This window comes from Hyla sarda, chromosome 5 (genome assembly GCF_029499605.1).
Source record: "Hyla sarda isolate aHylSar1 chromosome 5, aHylSar1.hap1, whole genome shotgun sequence".
Taxonomy (NCBI): Eukaryota; Metazoa; Chordata; class Amphibia; order Anura; family Hylidae; genus Hyla; species Hyla sarda.
This window is the reverse complement of record NC_079193.1, coordinates 34,140,564-34,158,143: the sequence shown is the minus strand read 5'-3', so window position 1 is coordinate 34,158,143 and position 17,580 is coordinate 34,140,564. Positions and strand designations below refer to the sequence as shown.

General features: G+C 43.4%; 1 protein-coding gene across 3 annotated transcripts in view; it reads right to left on the bottom strand.

Annotated features, from left to right (window-relative positions):
• The window catches only part of CACNB2 (calcium voltage-gated channel auxiliary subunit beta 2), a 324,896-nt gene extending 308,055 nt beyond the window's left edge, over positions 1 to 16,841 (bottom strand). Inside the window, exon 1 of one of the 3 annotated variants that reach the window (XM_056519211.1) lies at positions 16,509 to 16,841. In XM_056519211.1, coding sequence (XP_056375186.1) covers positions 16,509 to 16,589 — 81 coding nt within the window. In that variant the 5' untranslated portion in view covers positions 16,590 to 16,841. Of the gene's footprint in view, positions 1 to 3,948; positions 4,029 to 16,508 lie in introns of those variants that run through there. The other 2 variants (XM_056519216.1, XM_056519212.1) reach the window with 2 other exon arrangements.
• Positions 16,842 to 17,580: the final 739 nt, after the last annotated feature.

The window sequence follows — 17,580 nt, the reverse complement described above, 5'->3', positions numbered from 1 at the left end:
ATTCCCATAAATTTATGTTCTCCATCACATTGTAAATCAAATCTTCATTTGTAAAAAAAAATGCTGCGGTGTACTAGAGTTTGCTCTGCATCAGCTACTGGATCATAGAAAATGTAGACAACATGAAATAGTTCTGTATCTTAAAAAATTCCTTATTTGCTTTGGCAACTGGTGCACTTGTTATGCGGGGACTAACAGAGTTCTGCAACAATTGGAGACACTGCAGATCCCTCTAGTGCTGGGCGCAGATGCTGCAGAACATACCTAGCCACTTCCAGTTTACATTTTAGTCTGACGCTAAGGAGCCTGCAGCCCTATCTCCAGATGCCCTCCTCGAGGAATCTGCTGAACTGTAGGGTAAAGAAAGCTACAAAGGAATCACCCAACACAGAAAACACAAGAGTCTTTGTAGAAGACAAATATCTAATCAAGACGACCCCTTTATAAATGACAAGGTTGCTGTCATTTTAAAAAACGGTGCATAAATCAATAGTACAGAGTGAATGTAAGAAACTTTAAACTATAGCTTAGTAGGGAAAATGCTTCTTTCTCCTCTTATCAAGCTTCTTTCCTCCCCTTCTGGCCCCTGATCAATTTTCACTTTAGCTCACTGATGGATCAGATTATATACTGCCCGTGAACTTGAAGAAGAGCACTTAGGTGCTGTAAACATGTTAGTTTGTCTTATTTGTAAGTGAATACCTAAGTCTGTATAGCAAGACTGTCTTCAACCTTGGGAAATGCAGGTACTCTCTTTTTTGGAATCCAGATAAAGTACAGAGGCAGATACAGTAAACAACATATTTTGAGTCTCAAAGACTCCTAATCATGGCATAATTGATGCCATGATTATGAGTCCTTAAGACTAGTGTTGCTCACGAATATTCGCAATTCGAATATTATTCGCGAATATCGCATATTCGCGAATTCGCGAATTTCGCGAATATAGCGCTATATATTCGTAATTACGAATATTCTTATTATTTTTTTTTTTTTTTCACAGTACACATCACAGTGATCACCCCTCTCTGCTTCCAGCTTGTGTGGTGTAAAGAAGGCTCTAATACTACTGTGTGAGACTGGCGCGCGAAAATTCGCATTTGCGAAAATTCGCACATGCGAAAATTTGTATATGCTAATTTTCGCATATGCGAATGTTCGCATATGCGAAAATAAAACGAATATGCGAATATTCGCGAATATATGACGAATATTCGTCCATATATTCGCGAATATTCGCGAATTCGAATATGGCCTATGCTGCTCAACACTACTTAAGACTCAAAACACGTTAATTACTTGATCTGCCTCTGTATTTTATAAGGATATCAATAAAGTAAGCAACTGCATTTCCACGCAATCCTGGCAAAGCTAGTTGCACTGCTGGCTAGTTTGCGTGAAAAAGAGTGTTACCTGGAGATATAAGCTGAACTTGACATGTATTTGGTTTGTTGGTACATACTGCCCATACTAGTGTGGTGTCCCAACACAATATGTCATCCTGTGGGCTAAAGATTGCCTCTGGAATCCCTGCTGTCCCTGTGTTGGGCCCACTGCTCAATAGTGTAATTTAATATACTTTGTTGTATTCCTGTGTTGGGGATTGTGGCAGAGTGAAACAGGTGACCCTGACACCCCAATGGGTTACCCCCAAACCTAGCCCTTATATAGTATAGGGGGGGAGGAGTTGTTGAGTAGTGAGGTAGAGCGCAATACAGTTCAGAGACGTCAGAGGAAGCCTAAGAAAGAGAAATCCAAAATATGCAGCCACGCCAATCTCAGGACACCCCCTCGTTCAAGTGAAAGTCAAAGCCGAGCGGTGAGCATAAAATTCCGGGGGAAAACATTCTCTAAAGTCATTCAGTCTAAAGTCTTTAAGTCAGTGTGGACTGCTTTTTAATCTGAAGCCTGCAGCAAAAGCAACTACAAATCCCAGCAAGGCGACAGGCTATCCTAGATCACTCTGCACTTCCTTCTGTACTTAAGTCTAAGCTGTGACAGATTTAACAACTTCTGCCTCAGTAAAGATAGTAACCCGTAACCTTGCATCAGTGTATTCACTACCCTGCCCCTGGCCCAGGAGAAGCTATCTCCTTTTCGTAACGTGGGGGTTAACATTGCCCTGGCATCACAAAATTGCATCTTACACCCTTTAATTAGTCACCCCATCACCAGTGGGCACCACACTGGTCTATGGAGAAAGAAGGGGTGATCAGGAAACCCGGAGGCAGAGTGAGTTCAGAAATCAGAGGCAAACTGCAAAGATTGAAAAGAAACTACAAATAACTTACTGCATTAGATTGCACACCAAGGCTTAATTCACAGGTTACACTGCTCATTGCTGCTCTATAATATCTTCCATTCTGCTTCTAAGGGTATGCTATAGAGATATAGTAGAACAGAATCCCCTCTTCCGTGTGCAGTATATATGGGAGTCATGATAGAGGCTAGGATACACAAGTTATATAATGGCCATAAACTGTGCTAATCCCCATGTATACACGCAGGGCAGTTTATCCTCAAACAAAATATACACTTTTAATCCAGCCTGGCAAGCAGCAGCAACAGGTCTTGGTTCAGAATTGTAGAGGCCATACAATTCTCTTACAGTGGTCAAGGATAGTGGATAAGGGGATACGTTTCAGATGGTGCGGGGGTGAGGGTGTTTCTGACCGCTGGGGCATGGAGCGGCGGCTGACACGCCCCCTCAATACATTGCTATGGCAGAGCCGGAGATTGCCGAAAGCAGCGCTCCGGCTCTGCCATAGAGTTGTATTGAGGGGGCGTGTCAGCTGCCGCTTCTTGCGGTGGTCAACACGCCCCCTTCCCGCAGGCTGCCGGGGCCCCGTACAGGAGATCACAGGGTGCCCCAGCGGTCGGACCCCCCGCGATCTGAAACTTATCCCCTATCCTTAGGATAGGGGATACGTTTTTCAGCACTGGATATCTCCTTTAATAGATTTCTAGGAGAAAGTTAATAAAGTGTGTGTTTTGCCTGAAATGGCGGCATTGCATTGTGAGTCGGATAGTGTGGCGTAACCAGACGGCGATACAAATTATGGTTAATTGAACATTTAGACAATCATGGCTTAGGTTTATTGGTTATTCTATTATTCGGGCACCTAGGCAATAGTGCCAAGCTGCAAAGCCGAGGATTATCAAAGACGAGGATCACCATCACTTACAGACGGTACAGCAGTGACCCCCAAACTGTGGACCTCCTGCTGTTGCAAAACTGCAACTCCCAGCATGCCCGGACAGCCGTTGGCTGTCCGGGCATGCTGGGAGTAGTGTTGCTCACGAATATTCGCAATTCGAATATTATTCGCGAATATCGCATATTCGCGAATTCGCGAATTTCGCGAATATAGCGCTATATATTCGTAATTACGAATATTCGGGGTTTTTTTTGTTTTTTTTTCACAGTACACATCACAGTGATCACCCCTCTCTGCTTCCAGCTTGTTTGGTGTAAAGAAGGCTGTAATACTACTGTGTGAGACTGTCGTGCGAAAATGCGCATATGCGAAAATTAGCATATGCGTATTTCCGCATATGCGAATTTTCGCGCTTGTTAATTTTGCATATGAAAATATTCGCATGTGTAAATTTTTCGCATATGCGAATTTCCGCATATGCGAAAATAAAGCGGAAATATAACGAATATGCGAATATTCGCGAATATATGACGAATGTTCGTCCATATATTCGCGAATATTCGCGAATTCGAATATGGCCTATGCCGCTCAACACTAGCTGGGAGTTGCAGTTTTGCAACAGCTGGAGGTCCACAGTTTGGGGAACACAACTTTATAGTATAAGGGGCACTGGGCAGTTCTCTCTTGTGGCTTTAGGCGTCTAGAAGACCTCATGAGTAGGGTCTAACCAGATAGTGCTATCTTTGCACTCCTTGTAGCTTTAATGGCGGTATCACATTGCATTACTCACTGTCCAGCCAATTTCTATTTCACTAGGGCAGATCCTTGTGCAAACATTAAAGGGATCCATAGAACCCCATATACCTGGTGGGCACCAAGGCGGAGATTTATCAAAACCTGTCCAGAGGAAAAGTTGCTGAGTTGCCCCTAGCAACCAATCAGATGGCTTCTTTCATTTTTGAAAAGGCCTTGAAAATGAAAGAAGCAATCTAATTGGTTGTTATGGGCAACTCAGCAACTTTTCCTCTGGACAGATCTTGATAAATTTTCCCCCAAAGGTGTCTCATTTTGGCTTCCGCTCATGACATATGCAGCGGGGTCTGCTGGAGGGAATAGCAAGGAGGAAAAGTTGACCAGTTGCCCATAGCAACCAATCAGATCGTTTCTTTCATTTTTCAGAGGTCCTTTTTGAAAATGAAAGAAGCGATCTGACTGGTTGCTATGGGCAACTGCTTCACTTTTCCTATGTCCCTTTTCACTATGGGACCCTATGTATGACAGATGACAATAAATAACATCAGTCAAAAGCATATGTTGGACGTAGAATTCAGGGACTATCTTGACGTGTCCCTTTAATGGACACTGCAGTGTGAAAGAAGCCTTCAATTATTTAAATGCAGATAAGTAGCATAACAATGGCAGATATAGATGATTGATAGATAGATAGATAGATAGACAAATGATATATACAGTACAGACCAAAAGTTTGGACACACCTTCTCATTCAAAGAGTTTTCTTTATTTTCATGACTATGAAAATTGTAGATTCACACTGAAGGCATCAAAACTATGAATTAGCACATGTGGAATTATAGACATAACAAAAAAGTGTGAAACAACTGAAAATATGTCATATTTTGGGTTCTTCAAAGTAGCCACCTTTTGCTTTGATTACTGCTTTGCACACTCTTGGCATTCCCTTGATGAGCTTCAGGAGGTAGTCACCTGAAATGGTCTTCCAACAGTCTTGAAGGAGTTCCCAGAGATGCTTAGCACTTGTTGGCCCTTTTGCCTTCATTGGGTTCCGGTCTGGTGACTGTGGAGGTCAGGTCATCTGGAGCAGCACCCCATCACTCTCCTTCTTGGTCAAATAGCCCTTACACAGCCTGGAGGTGTTTGGGGTCATTGTTCTGTTAAAAAATAAATGATGGTCCAACTAAACGCAAACCGGTTGGAATAGCAGCCGCTGCAAGATGCTGTGGTAGACATGTTGGTTCAGTATGCCTTCAATTTTGAATAAATCCCCAACAGTGTCACCAGCAAAGCCCCCCCACACCATCACACCTCCTCCTCCATGCTTCATGGTGGGAACCAGGCATGTAGAGTCCGTCCGCTCACCTTTTCTGTGTCGCACAAAGACACGGTGGTTGGAACCAAAGATCTCAAATTTGGACTCATCAGACCAAAGCACAGATTTCCACTGGTCTAATGTCCATTCCTTGTGTTCTTTAGCCCAAACAAGTCTCTTCTGCTTGTTGCCTGTCCTTAGCAGTGGTTTCCTAGCAGATATTGTATGATGAAGGCCTCACACAGTCTCCTCTGTTGTTCTAGAGATATGTCAGCTGCTAGAACTCTGTGTGGCATTGACCTGGTCTCTAATCTGAGCTGCTGTTAACCTGCGATTTCTGAGGCTGGTGACTCGGATGAACTTATCCTCCGCAGCAGAGGTGACTCTTGGTCTTCCTTTCCTGGGGCGCTCCGCATGTCAGCCAGTTTCTTTGTAGCTCTTGATGGTTTTTGTGACTGCACTTGGGGACACTTTCCACCTAGAATATGACATATTTTCAGTTGTTTCACTCTTTTTTGTTATGTCTATAATTCCACATGTGTTATCTATCCTTCATTGTGAATCTACAATTTCATAGTCATGAAAATAAAGAAAACTCTTTGAATGAGAAGGTGTCCAAACTTTTGGTCTGTACTGTGTGTGTATATATATATATATATATATATATATATATACATATACATATACATATACATATATATATATATATATATATATATATATATATATATATATATATACATACATACACACACACAGGGGTCAAGTCCTGGGAAAAAAGTGAGGGAACTCACCCAAGATTTCCACTCAAGGGCTGGTCCTGCAGGACTTGAGCTCTGGATGAATACATGGATATATATATGAGATAGATAGAAATGAGATAGATAGATCGATAGATAGATATATATGAGATAGATAAATATAAGATAGATAGATAGATATGAGATAGATAGATAAATGGATAGATAGATAGATATGAGATAGATAAATGGATAGATAGATAGATAGATAGATAGATGTGTGGTGGTCGCCTTGTGGATGTGGATGTGGTGGTCGGGATGTTGCTGTGCAGTTTATAAAGGGTGCTATTAACCCTTGTCACTCGTGACACCAGGGTGAGGGTTAAATGCTGTGTGTCTTGGCCTATCGCCACCCTTCCCAAGGACGATAGGTGTTCGCAGAATAAAGTATTGTCCACAACCAGAGCTTCGCTGAAAACTTGCATCAACTTTTACTGAAGATTTTCTGTAACATGAGAACATACAAACAGTCTTTGTAATAGAGTTTATGAACAGCTTGGCTGAGATTGACCATTGGTTGGGACTTTGAGTAAGTTCTTTAGCTTGCAGGAATTTAGTATGCGCAGATCCGCTGGATATGGGGTTAAGTTTAGGTCCAGGGTCCTTGCCAGTAATTACGGAGAATTTATAAGAACTCACTGTGTAATTTAGCCGAGGCCGCAAGGCTTTGGCCTAGTAATTGTCGTTGTAAGTTGCGGAGGTCCTACCTCATTCAGTGACAGCAACCCAAGAGAGAGAACAATGGCCGCAGCTCCCTTATATGGGCAGGGGCTGGCCGTTTTTGGATTGGTCCACGCCATCTGTCAATCAGCCTCACAAAGCATTGTGGGTATCACATGGCCTATGAACCTCCAAAGGTCCTTTTCACTAACCATAGAGACAAAAGCCTCGTCACGTGACCCGCAGGTCCTGCGACGCTAGCGCAAGGTAAGTACACTTTCTATATACATTTATACACATTTATTATAACAATATATTCACTATCTAAGGGGTGACTAGGGGAAGACTAAACCTGAGGATCCCACGGTTCCTAGGAACTCTGACTTTGGGGACCCATACCAAGGTACTGTATGTAATACGGTACCGGGACACCACAGATGGATAGATGGATAGACATGCTTGAAAAAGGTGGTGGATATCACTGAAACGTTGCATTTGAACATGGTTTAAATAAACACTGTTGTGTTTTTTACTTGAACCCGTGAGTGCTGTTGGACTTATTGTTGGAATTTATGGATGTGGTCTGCGACTGGGACCACATTTCTTTCCTATTGCACCCGGATTACTATCTCAAGACTTACAGTGGTTGTGCTGTCCTCCGCCATTTGGAAATAGATGGATAGATAGATATGAGATAGATAAATGGATAGATAGAAGATACATGTATAGATAGATAGATAGATATGAGATAGATAGATAGATGTGATATGAGATAGATAGATAGATAGATATGAGATAGATAAATGCATAGATAGAAGAAACATTTATAGATAGATATGATATAGATAGATAGATATGAGATAGATGGATAGATAGATATGAGATAGATAGATAGATAGATAAATGGATAGATATGATATAGATAGATAGATAGACAGATAGATATGAGATAGATATGAGATAGATAGATATGAGATAAATAGATAGATAGATATGAGATAGATATTAGATAGATAGATAAATTGATAGATTTTAGATAGATATGAGATAGATAGATATGAGATAGAAAGATAGATTTCATATTAGCAGCACTGCATATCCAATACCCTACATCACCCCGGGATATTTCTGTGCTCCATACATTACAGCATACACGATGTTTGGTTAAACCGTTCTGCAGCCTACAGATAAAGTAGCATGTGATAGTTGCCATGCCGACAATTCAATTTGTTCTGGCAGTGAAGACAAATAATTTAAAAGAAATCTCATAATACATTCTGTAACTTCCATACACGCATCAATAGAGCGCTTCAACAATGCAGCAATTCCCGGCTCTGTGAATGTATAGGTATATTCTCCCTCCGTGACTTCTCGCTCTGTGCACTGAAATGTCACCACCATGATGATGAGGATATTATTATCACTAGTTGTTGTCTCTCTCTTTGCTATAACTGTGTCATCCTCTCACTTCACCTATAATACTTTTCTATTGGAGTAGGGGCTGCCATGGCTGACCAAAGAATTCCACAATGGCATAGTACCAATGGGCACAAGATTGGCTCCGAACCATTAGAAAAGCAAACGAAGAGAATAATGTAGACCAGTGGTCTCAAACTATGGCCTTCTAGATGTTGCAAAACTTCAACTCCCAGCATGCCCGGACAGCCGAAGTCTGTCCGGGCATGCTGGGAGTTGAAGTTTTGCCACATTTGGAGGGCCACAGTTTGAGACCACTGATGTAGAGTGTTCTCTCATGGTATTGATGCACACCAACAACACCCGAAGGACCCTAATCACTCACAATGGGGCCCCTCAGGTTCTTTCATGGTTTCCACTGTTTTGACAAATAGAATAGCACTGTATGCAGAATTGTTGTTACGCCAAGCGCTCCGGGTCCCCGCTCCTCCCCGGAGCGCTCGCAGCGTTCACCTTGTCGCAGCGCCCCGGTCAGACCCGCTGACCGGGAGCGCTGCATTAATGTCACTGGCGGGGATGCGACCCGCGAAGCGGGACGTGCCCGCTTGCGGTTCGCAATCCCAGTCTTCTTACCCGACCTGTCCTCCGTCAGTTCAGTCCCGGCGCGCGCGGCCCCGCTCCCTAGGGCGTGCGCGCGCCGGCTCTCTGTGATTTAAAGGGCCAGTGCGCCACTGATTGGCGCCTGGCCCAATTAGTGCTTACACCTGTGTCCTAGCCTATATTACCTCACTTCCCCTTCCCAGCATCGCCGGATCTTGTTGCCCTTGTGCCAGTGAAAGCGTTCCATGTATGTCCCAAGCCAGTGTTCCAGACCCTCTGCCGTTGCCCCTGACTATGATCCTTGCTGCCTGCCCTGACCTTCTGCTACGTCCGACCTTGCTCTTGCCTAATCCCTTGTACCGCGCCTTTCTCAGCCGTCAGTTGGGGTTAAGTCGCTATCGGGTGGAACGACCTGGGGGTTACCTGCCGCTGCAAGTCCATCCCGCTTTGCGGCGGGCTCTGGTGAAAACCAGTAGCCCCTTAGACTCCGTTCCCCAGGTACGGCCCACGTCATCACCCAGCTGACACAGAGGATCCACCACCAGTATCCTCACAGTACCCGGATCCTGACAATTGTTCTTTCCACAACTTCTTTTAGTACCTCTTTATCCCCTATAGCTATGTCCAAGCTAAAGGCCCCATAGACATTAGAATGAAGTTGTGCAAGACCACCAATTTCAGCAGGACTGACTGGCCTTCAACTCTCCCCTGACAGATGATATGAATGGAACATGACTGCATCTTCATTCCAAATGGACAAATGGGACAGCTATTCTTCAGCGCATATGCTCGGCCACTGATTTGTTCACTCTCTGCAGGGCTTCCAAACATAGCGTTCAGTGCTTGCCATGTTTCAAAGCCACATAGACAGTGACTGGAGTACCGGTTGGGCATGCACACTGCCGTTCTATTCACTCAGGGGATGAGGGGCCTCAGTTGTTGTGATCGGTGGGGGGACCTGGCAGTTGGAAAGAAGAATCATGTGGAAAGGCCCCCATAGACATTAGAATAGAGTTGTCCAAGCCCACCAACTTCAGAAGGACTTGTAGGGTTAGCTCCACCTATAGGCAAAATAGGCAGCCTTCTTGATGGAGGCGCCACTCTGTCCACTGCAAGAAAGTTATTGTACACTGTTTTCAGTGGAGAGGAGGAGGTTAGTTTGTTAATGTGTCACCCCTGCAGTAAGCTGAGGTGTGTAAAAGGGCAGAGCCAATGGGCTGAGTCAAGGGGGTGGCAGAATTACCTTTTCCCTAGGGTGTCAAAAATCCTTGCACCAGTCCTGAGGACTTGCCAACTGTCTAAAGTATTTGGAGTCCTTTTGACGTAGGGTTAGTTGGACTTCATGTGCCTAATCTTTTTCTCTCTGAGAGATAAGCTGCCCCTAAAAGAGTCTGACAGCAGCTCATCCCTCCTCTCTCCATTCAGAACACAATAATGCTCAGCCAAGATAACCATTCATATGAATAAGGGGTTTAGGAGAGATAATGTTAGTTTATCATATGTGTATGGATATCTAAAGGGGAATTCCAGGATGTTTTTTTATTTGACTGAGCTACAGGGGCTGTAAAGTTAAAGTAGTTCATAATATAGTGTCTGTACCTGTGCAGGGGCGTAGCTATAGAGGTAGCAGTCACACCAGGGCCCTGGTGCCTAAAGGGGCCCCAAAGCACATGTTCCCCATAAGAAACATGGCATATGGGGCCCTGTTGCAGATTTTGCATTGGGGCCCAGAAGCTAAAATATACCCCCCAAAGAAAATTTTTTAGCCTGTTGTGACAGACGTGACAGATGCCAGTGGTGTAGCTCGTTGCAGAAAATTATTTCCAGTATAATAATCAAATATATCAATTGCCACAGAATGGGACAGTGCTAGAGAAGTTTTAACCATTTAAAACTAAAGCTCCCAGTTAGGTTCTAAACAGTGGTAAGGTTATGCTGAGAGTTGTTGTTTCACCCATCATAACTGCAGTACTTACAAGTGAAACAGCTCTGATGGGACAGTCAGGCAGCATACACAATGATATCAGTGATTACAGGTGACATCTTCTCTATAGTCTTCCCTTATCTAATTCAGATGGTACATATCGCCAGGACTTTATCCAGCAAAATCTTCTCTCTGCAAAACGTGACGCCCAAATGGCATTGGCTCCTCACTATGTCAGCAGAGTCTGATCCTTTATGTGAAAACAATAATCATTATAACCCTGTTACACACTGCGCTCTCTAGATATAATACTGCTACACACTGCGCTCTCTGAATGTAATACTACCACACTGTACCCTCTGAATATAATACTACCACACACTTTACCCTCTAAATATATTAACGCAACACACTGTAGCCACTGAATATAATGCTACCACACATTACACCCTCTGAATATAATACTACCACACACTGTACCCTCTGAATATAATACTACCACACACTGTACCCTCTAAATATAATACTGCTACACACTGTAACCTCTGAATATAATACTACCACACACTGTACCCTCTGAATATAATACTACCATACACTACACCCTCTGAATATAATACTACCACACACTGTACCCTCTGAATATAATACTGCTACACACTGTACCCTCTGAATATAATACTACCACACACTGTACCCTCTGAATATCATACTGCCACACACTGAACCCTCTGAATATAATACTACCACACACTGTATCCTCTGAATATAATACTACCACACGTTGTAGCCACTGAATATAATGCTACCACACATTACACCCGCTAAATATAATACTGCCACACACTGTACCCTCTGAATATAATACTACCACAATGCCCCTTGAATAATGCCCCCATCAGTGATGTGGATCAAAGAATGGAGCAGCGGCAGTGATGTGGATCAGAGAACGGGGCAGCGGATCACCCCCCCCCCCCCCAGGTATCAGCTTTGGTATCAGGGACATTAGACGTGTCCCTGATACCATGCAAATACCTGGTATCAGCCCCAATACCGATACTAGTATCAGTATCAGGACATCCCTAGCAAGAAGTGTCTGCAGCCTGTGAGTGAATGGTGGAGTAGGAGCTGCCAGCTCCCACTCCCCCATTCTAATGTACTGCCTCTGCGTTCCCAGAGGCAAGACACTTGCTTGCGTTGCTGGGTGACACCATCGCGGGATTACTTCCCACTTGATGATGTCACCCCAGTTAGGGGGGTATCACCTGGTGCTGTTGTCCACAGCCCTCCCCAAAAATCATAGGGAAATTATGCCACAAAACTGATGCATCAGATGATACATTTCCCACACCAAAGGACAACTTCGTGATACGGACTCATTCACACTTTTCATTCTATTGCATTCAACTGGATTTATTCACATTTACTGTGTATATACAGTATATATATATATAATTTTTTTTTAAACGTTTGCTTTTTGATTTGGTGTTTTTTCATACTGATGCAACATTTCCATATGGTACCCTTGTCAGCCTATAGAAGTCAATGGATTGAAGCATCTTCCATTTTTGCATACTTCACATGTCGGTAATTCTTAATTAAACAATATCTCCAAAATACCCCTCAAAAAATAATAAATTACATTTTTAACCAAATAATGAAACAAGTACAGATCTAAACAGACAACTTATAATAAAATATTAATTAAAAATGAATACAAAACAAAACCAGAAGCAGAACAAACTGTACAAAAAAAAAAAACCTGCATTACACATCAGTTTTTGATAAGTTCACCAGGGGTTAAATGGGCTGCATTTAAAAATTGTTGTTTCAGACTTATATGATTTCATTCTATTTACTATGGGGATACACAGGTCAGAAAAAATTAGAAAGTTCAGACCATCTTTTTATTGGTGAGAATTTCCAGCCATATAGTCACAATTTTAGGTACATTTATTTGTAAGTGCCCATTCCGAGCCGAATTCCACACTGGAATACAACTTTGAAAATACAGTGCAGTGCCTCCCATTGTTCTCTATGGGATTCTGTTGCACAATTCACACTATGGAATTTCCACGGCGGAACCTCCAGAAATGACAGAACCTAGACTCCACCAAAAGAATGTACATGTTTGGAAATGCATTGCTGTCAATGGAGACGGTGCATTTCAAAATGGACCTAGTGCCGGCTTACTTTGTTGGCGCCCACTTCAGGCGGTATTTCTGCCCGGAGATTCCGTAGTGTGAATGGATAGTGTTTCCCAAGCAGTGTGCCTCCAGCTGTTGCAAAACTAAAACTCCCAGCATGCCTGGACAGCCATAGGCTAGTAATTTATGACCTATTCTTGTGTTTTCCAACATGTGTCTCCAGCTGTTGCAAACTTACAACTGCCAGCATGTCCTGACAGCCATAGGCCAACGGTCAGAATGTTGGCTCAATAATTGATGGGCCAGACTGGCATTTCTTAAGTGATTCCGAGCCTGGCCGATGGGAGACAAAGTGGCATGTGAGAACCTACACCAGTAGTCAGTCAACTGTTTAGAAATGTATGACATATTCCAGTGTTTTCCAACCAGTGTGCCGCCAGCTGTTGCAAAACCACAACTCTCAGCATGCCCGGACGGCCAAAGGCAACAGCTGGAGGCACACTGGTTGGAAAACACTGGAATATTTTATTGATACTAAAAGAAAGTGTTTCCCAACCAGCATGCCTCCAAATGTTGCCTTTGGCTGTCCAGGCATACTGGGAGTTTTAGTTTTGCAACAGCTGGAGGGATACTGGTTGGAAAACACTGACATATTTTATTGTTTCTTTAAGACAGCGTATCCCAACAAGTGTGCCTCCAGCTGTTGCCTTTGGCTGTCTGGGCATTCTGTCCTTTGGTGTTGTAGTGTTGCAACAGCTGGAGGCACCCTGGTTGGCATCGGAGGAGGATTTGGCTGTCCAGGCATGCTGTCTTTTAGCTTTCTAGGCATGCTGGGAGTTGTAGTTTTACAACAGCTGGAGGTACACTGGTTAGAAAACAGTGACATATTTTTGAAACTATTAGACAGTGTATCCTAACCAGTTTCCCTCCAGTTGTTGCCTTTGGCTGTCTTGGCATGCTGGGAGTTGTTGTTCTGCCACAGCTGGAGGCATGCTGCTTGAGAAAATACTGCTATAAGGTATTACGGTCAAAAATATTCCCACACTGTATAGAAGCAATGGATCGGAACAGTGATCAGAAAGCCTTGCTGTGCAGAACCGAAAAGCGTGCAGCCTCCTTCCTTAAAGGGGTATTCCAGGAAAAAAACTTTTTTTATATATATCAACTGGCTCCAGAAATTTAAACAGATTTGTAAATTACTTCTATTAAAAAAAATCTTAATCCTTTCAGTACTTATGAGCTTCTGAAGTTAAGGTTGTTCTTTTCTGTCTGTCCTCTCTGATGACACCTGTCTCGGGAAACGCCCAGTTTAGAAGAGGTTTGCTATGGGGATTTGCTTCTAAACTGGCCGTTTCCCGAGACAGGTGTCATCAGAGAGCACTTAGACAGAAAAGAACAACCTTAACTTCAGAAGCTCATAAGTACTGAAAGGATTAAGATTTTTTAATAGAAGTCATTTACAAATCTGTTTAAATTTCTGGAGCCAGTTGATATATATATATATATATATATATATATATATATATATATATATATATATAAACGTTTTTTCCTGGATAACCCCTTTAAAGTATTATAGGGTCTGTATGGTAACGAATACTCTTAGGTGTCAGGACATTTGCAAGTGATTGAAGACCAGATGACGTATAAACCTAAAATGTTACCTGTTGACAATAATCTAAACATTGTCAATAATAAAGAAATAAACAAACAAACGACAGAGCACAATTGATCTGGTAATAAACTGATCAGACAGAACTGCTAAAGATTGATACATTTGTTTCTGTTGACTAATAACGATGGGTCAAAATGTAACAATTTTCATTTGGCCAATAATGTGTAGAAACTGCAACAGAATGTTCTATAATGTCTAATTTTCTAGGTGTTTATATTGTATGGCTGGAGATGTTAAAAGTCATTTCATTCCCCCCTTTTCTCCATTTCACAACTGATGTGTTCCCTGCTTGACTGGAACTATATTTAGACAAACCTGGTGCTGGAGATTTCAGTCTCCTCCAAAGCTCCATATATGACAAATGCATCTGGAACAATCACTGGCCTCCACAGAGTATCCACTGAAAAGCCTGGGATTTTTCGATGGCAGTGGTCTCCAAACAGTGGCCCTCCAGATGTTGCAAAACTACAAATCCCAGCATGCCCGGACAGCCAACGGCTGTCCGGGCATGCTGGGAGTTGTAGTTTTGCAACATCTGGTGGGTGATTTTTCTGTTTGTGTGATCTCCAAACTGTGGCCCTCTAGATGTTGCAAAACTACAAATCCCAGCATGCCCGGACAGCCAACAGTGATTTTTCTATGTGAGTGATCTCCAAACCGTGGCCCTTCAAATGTTGCAAAACAGCAACTCCCAGCATGCCAGGACGCACGTTGGCTGTCCGGACATGCTGGGTTTTGTAGTTTTGCAACATCTGGAAGAAAAGGTTTCTATGTGAGTGTTCTCCAAACTGCTGCTCTCCAGATGTTGCAAAACTACAACTCCCTGCATGCCCGGACAGCCAACGTTTGTCCAGGCATGCTGGGAGTTGTAGTTTTGCAACATCTGGAGGGTCACCATTTGAAGACAATTGTCCTATATGAAGGATCTGTCCACTACCAGTTACGATCAGTGAAAACTTTGCTGTACGAGGAACTGAGCCAACAGGTGCATGTGGGAATACTAGTCCCAACTGGACTCAAAACCAAGGCATGCTGGGAGTTGTAGTTTTGCAACACCTGGAGGGTCACAGTTTGGAGACCACTGTCCTATATTAAGGATCTGACCATTACCACTCATGATCAGTGAAACCTTTACTGTACAAGGAACTGAGCCAACAGGTGCCTGTGGGAATACAAGTCCCAACTGCGCCAAATACCCAGGCATGCTGGGAGTTGTAGTTTTGCAACATCTGGATGGTCACAGTTTGGAGACCACTGTCCTATATTAAGGATCTGACCATTACCACTCATGATCAGTGAAACCTGCACTGTACATGGAACTGATTCTGCAAAACCTGGGCATGCTGGGAGTTGTAGTTTTGAAACATCTGGAGGGCCACAGTTTGAAGACAATTGTCCAATATGAAGGATCTGATCACTATCAGCGAAACCTTTACTGTACAAGGAACTGAGCCAACAGGTGCCTGTTGGAATACAAGTCCCAACTGCGCCCAATACCCAGGCATGCTGGGAGTTGTAGTTTTGCAACATCTGGAGGGTCACAGTTTGGAGACCACTGTCCTATATTAAGGATCTTATCATTACCACTCATGATCAGTGAAAGCTGCACTGTACATGGAACTGATTCTGCAAAACCTGGGCATGCTGGGAGTTGTAGTTTTGCAACATCTGGAGGGTCACAGTTTGGAGACCACTGTCCTATGTCATGGATCTGACCACTACCACTCATGATCGGTGAATCCTTCACAGCACTGAGGCAACAGGTGCTGTATGACTACACGTCTCAACTTCACCCAACACCATTTACATCTCCCAAACATGCACCATACCCTAAATCCATTTAAAACCATATGCAACTTTGTAACACCAAAGTCCCCATTTGACCTGTTAGAATGGGCTGAATCCAAATATTGCCAAAATACAAGAGATCTAAAGAACAGAACCGGCTGAATACAATGTAACAATGCTACAAACATCACACATCTATGAACAATACTGCATAGCATCATGTAGGCTAAAACATCAACACAACATATAGACTATAAAAAGGGGACCTCTACCTGTATAGTGGGGTTCTCCAGTACATCCATATGGATCTCCTGTGAGGCTGAGGGGGTCTTGGACATGTTGTTTTGGACCATTGGAAAAAGAATAGAATATTAAAGAAAAAGTAAAGAACAAAAAAAATAAAAATAAAAAAATAAAAATAAATAAAAAATAAAATAAAGAGATTGGATTGTGCACCAAGCACAAGCTTCTTCTACATCCAAGCAGTCTGGTCTTGTTATATTGCCTGATATGGTATCATGGTAGAGGCAGGATCAGTCCCAGGATGGCTGCTGCTTGCTTGCTTGCTTTCCTCTCCAGATCCACTTCACTCTCTGTGACTTGTCTGTAGCAAGAAGAGCTCACAAGCTGAGCCCCCTCCCAGGCAGGCTGGAGACATAGAGGAGGAGTGGTTACCCTGCCTGAGCCTTATACACAGACTGAGCTGAGACATGCACTGAGATGGGGGTGTCAGCAGGACCCCCATGCCTTGATCCAAACTCTCCCTGCAGCCCTGCATGCAACACCTTCCCCCCCCCCTTTTACTCCTGCCTGCTCCCCACTCTGCAACAATGTATCCGTGACGCATGTGAACTGATACAAAGCAGAAATTCAATGTAATAAAACAGTGTTTCCCAACCAGGGTGCCTCCAGCTGTTGCAAAACTACAACTCCCAGCATGCCCGGACAGCCTTCGGCTGTCCGGGCATGCTGGGAGTTGTAGTTTTGCAACAGCTGGAGGCACCCTGGTTGGGAAACACTGGAATAAAAGGAGATTTCAGCACCCACTGCTCTTCATCAGAGAGAGAGAGAGAGAACCATGGCTGCATGGAGAGAGAGAGATCCATAACAGAGGATGGCTGTCCAGGCATGCTGAGAGTTGTAATTTTGCAACAGCAGGAGGCACACTGGTTGGAAAACACTGATATTTTATTGTTACTATAAGAAAGTGTATCCCAGCCAGTGTGCCTCCAGCTGTTGCCTTCGGCTGTCCGGGCATGCTGGGAGTTGTAGTTTTGCAACAGCTGGAGGCACCCTGGTTGGGAAACACTGGAATAAAAGGAGATTTCAGCACCCACTGCTCTT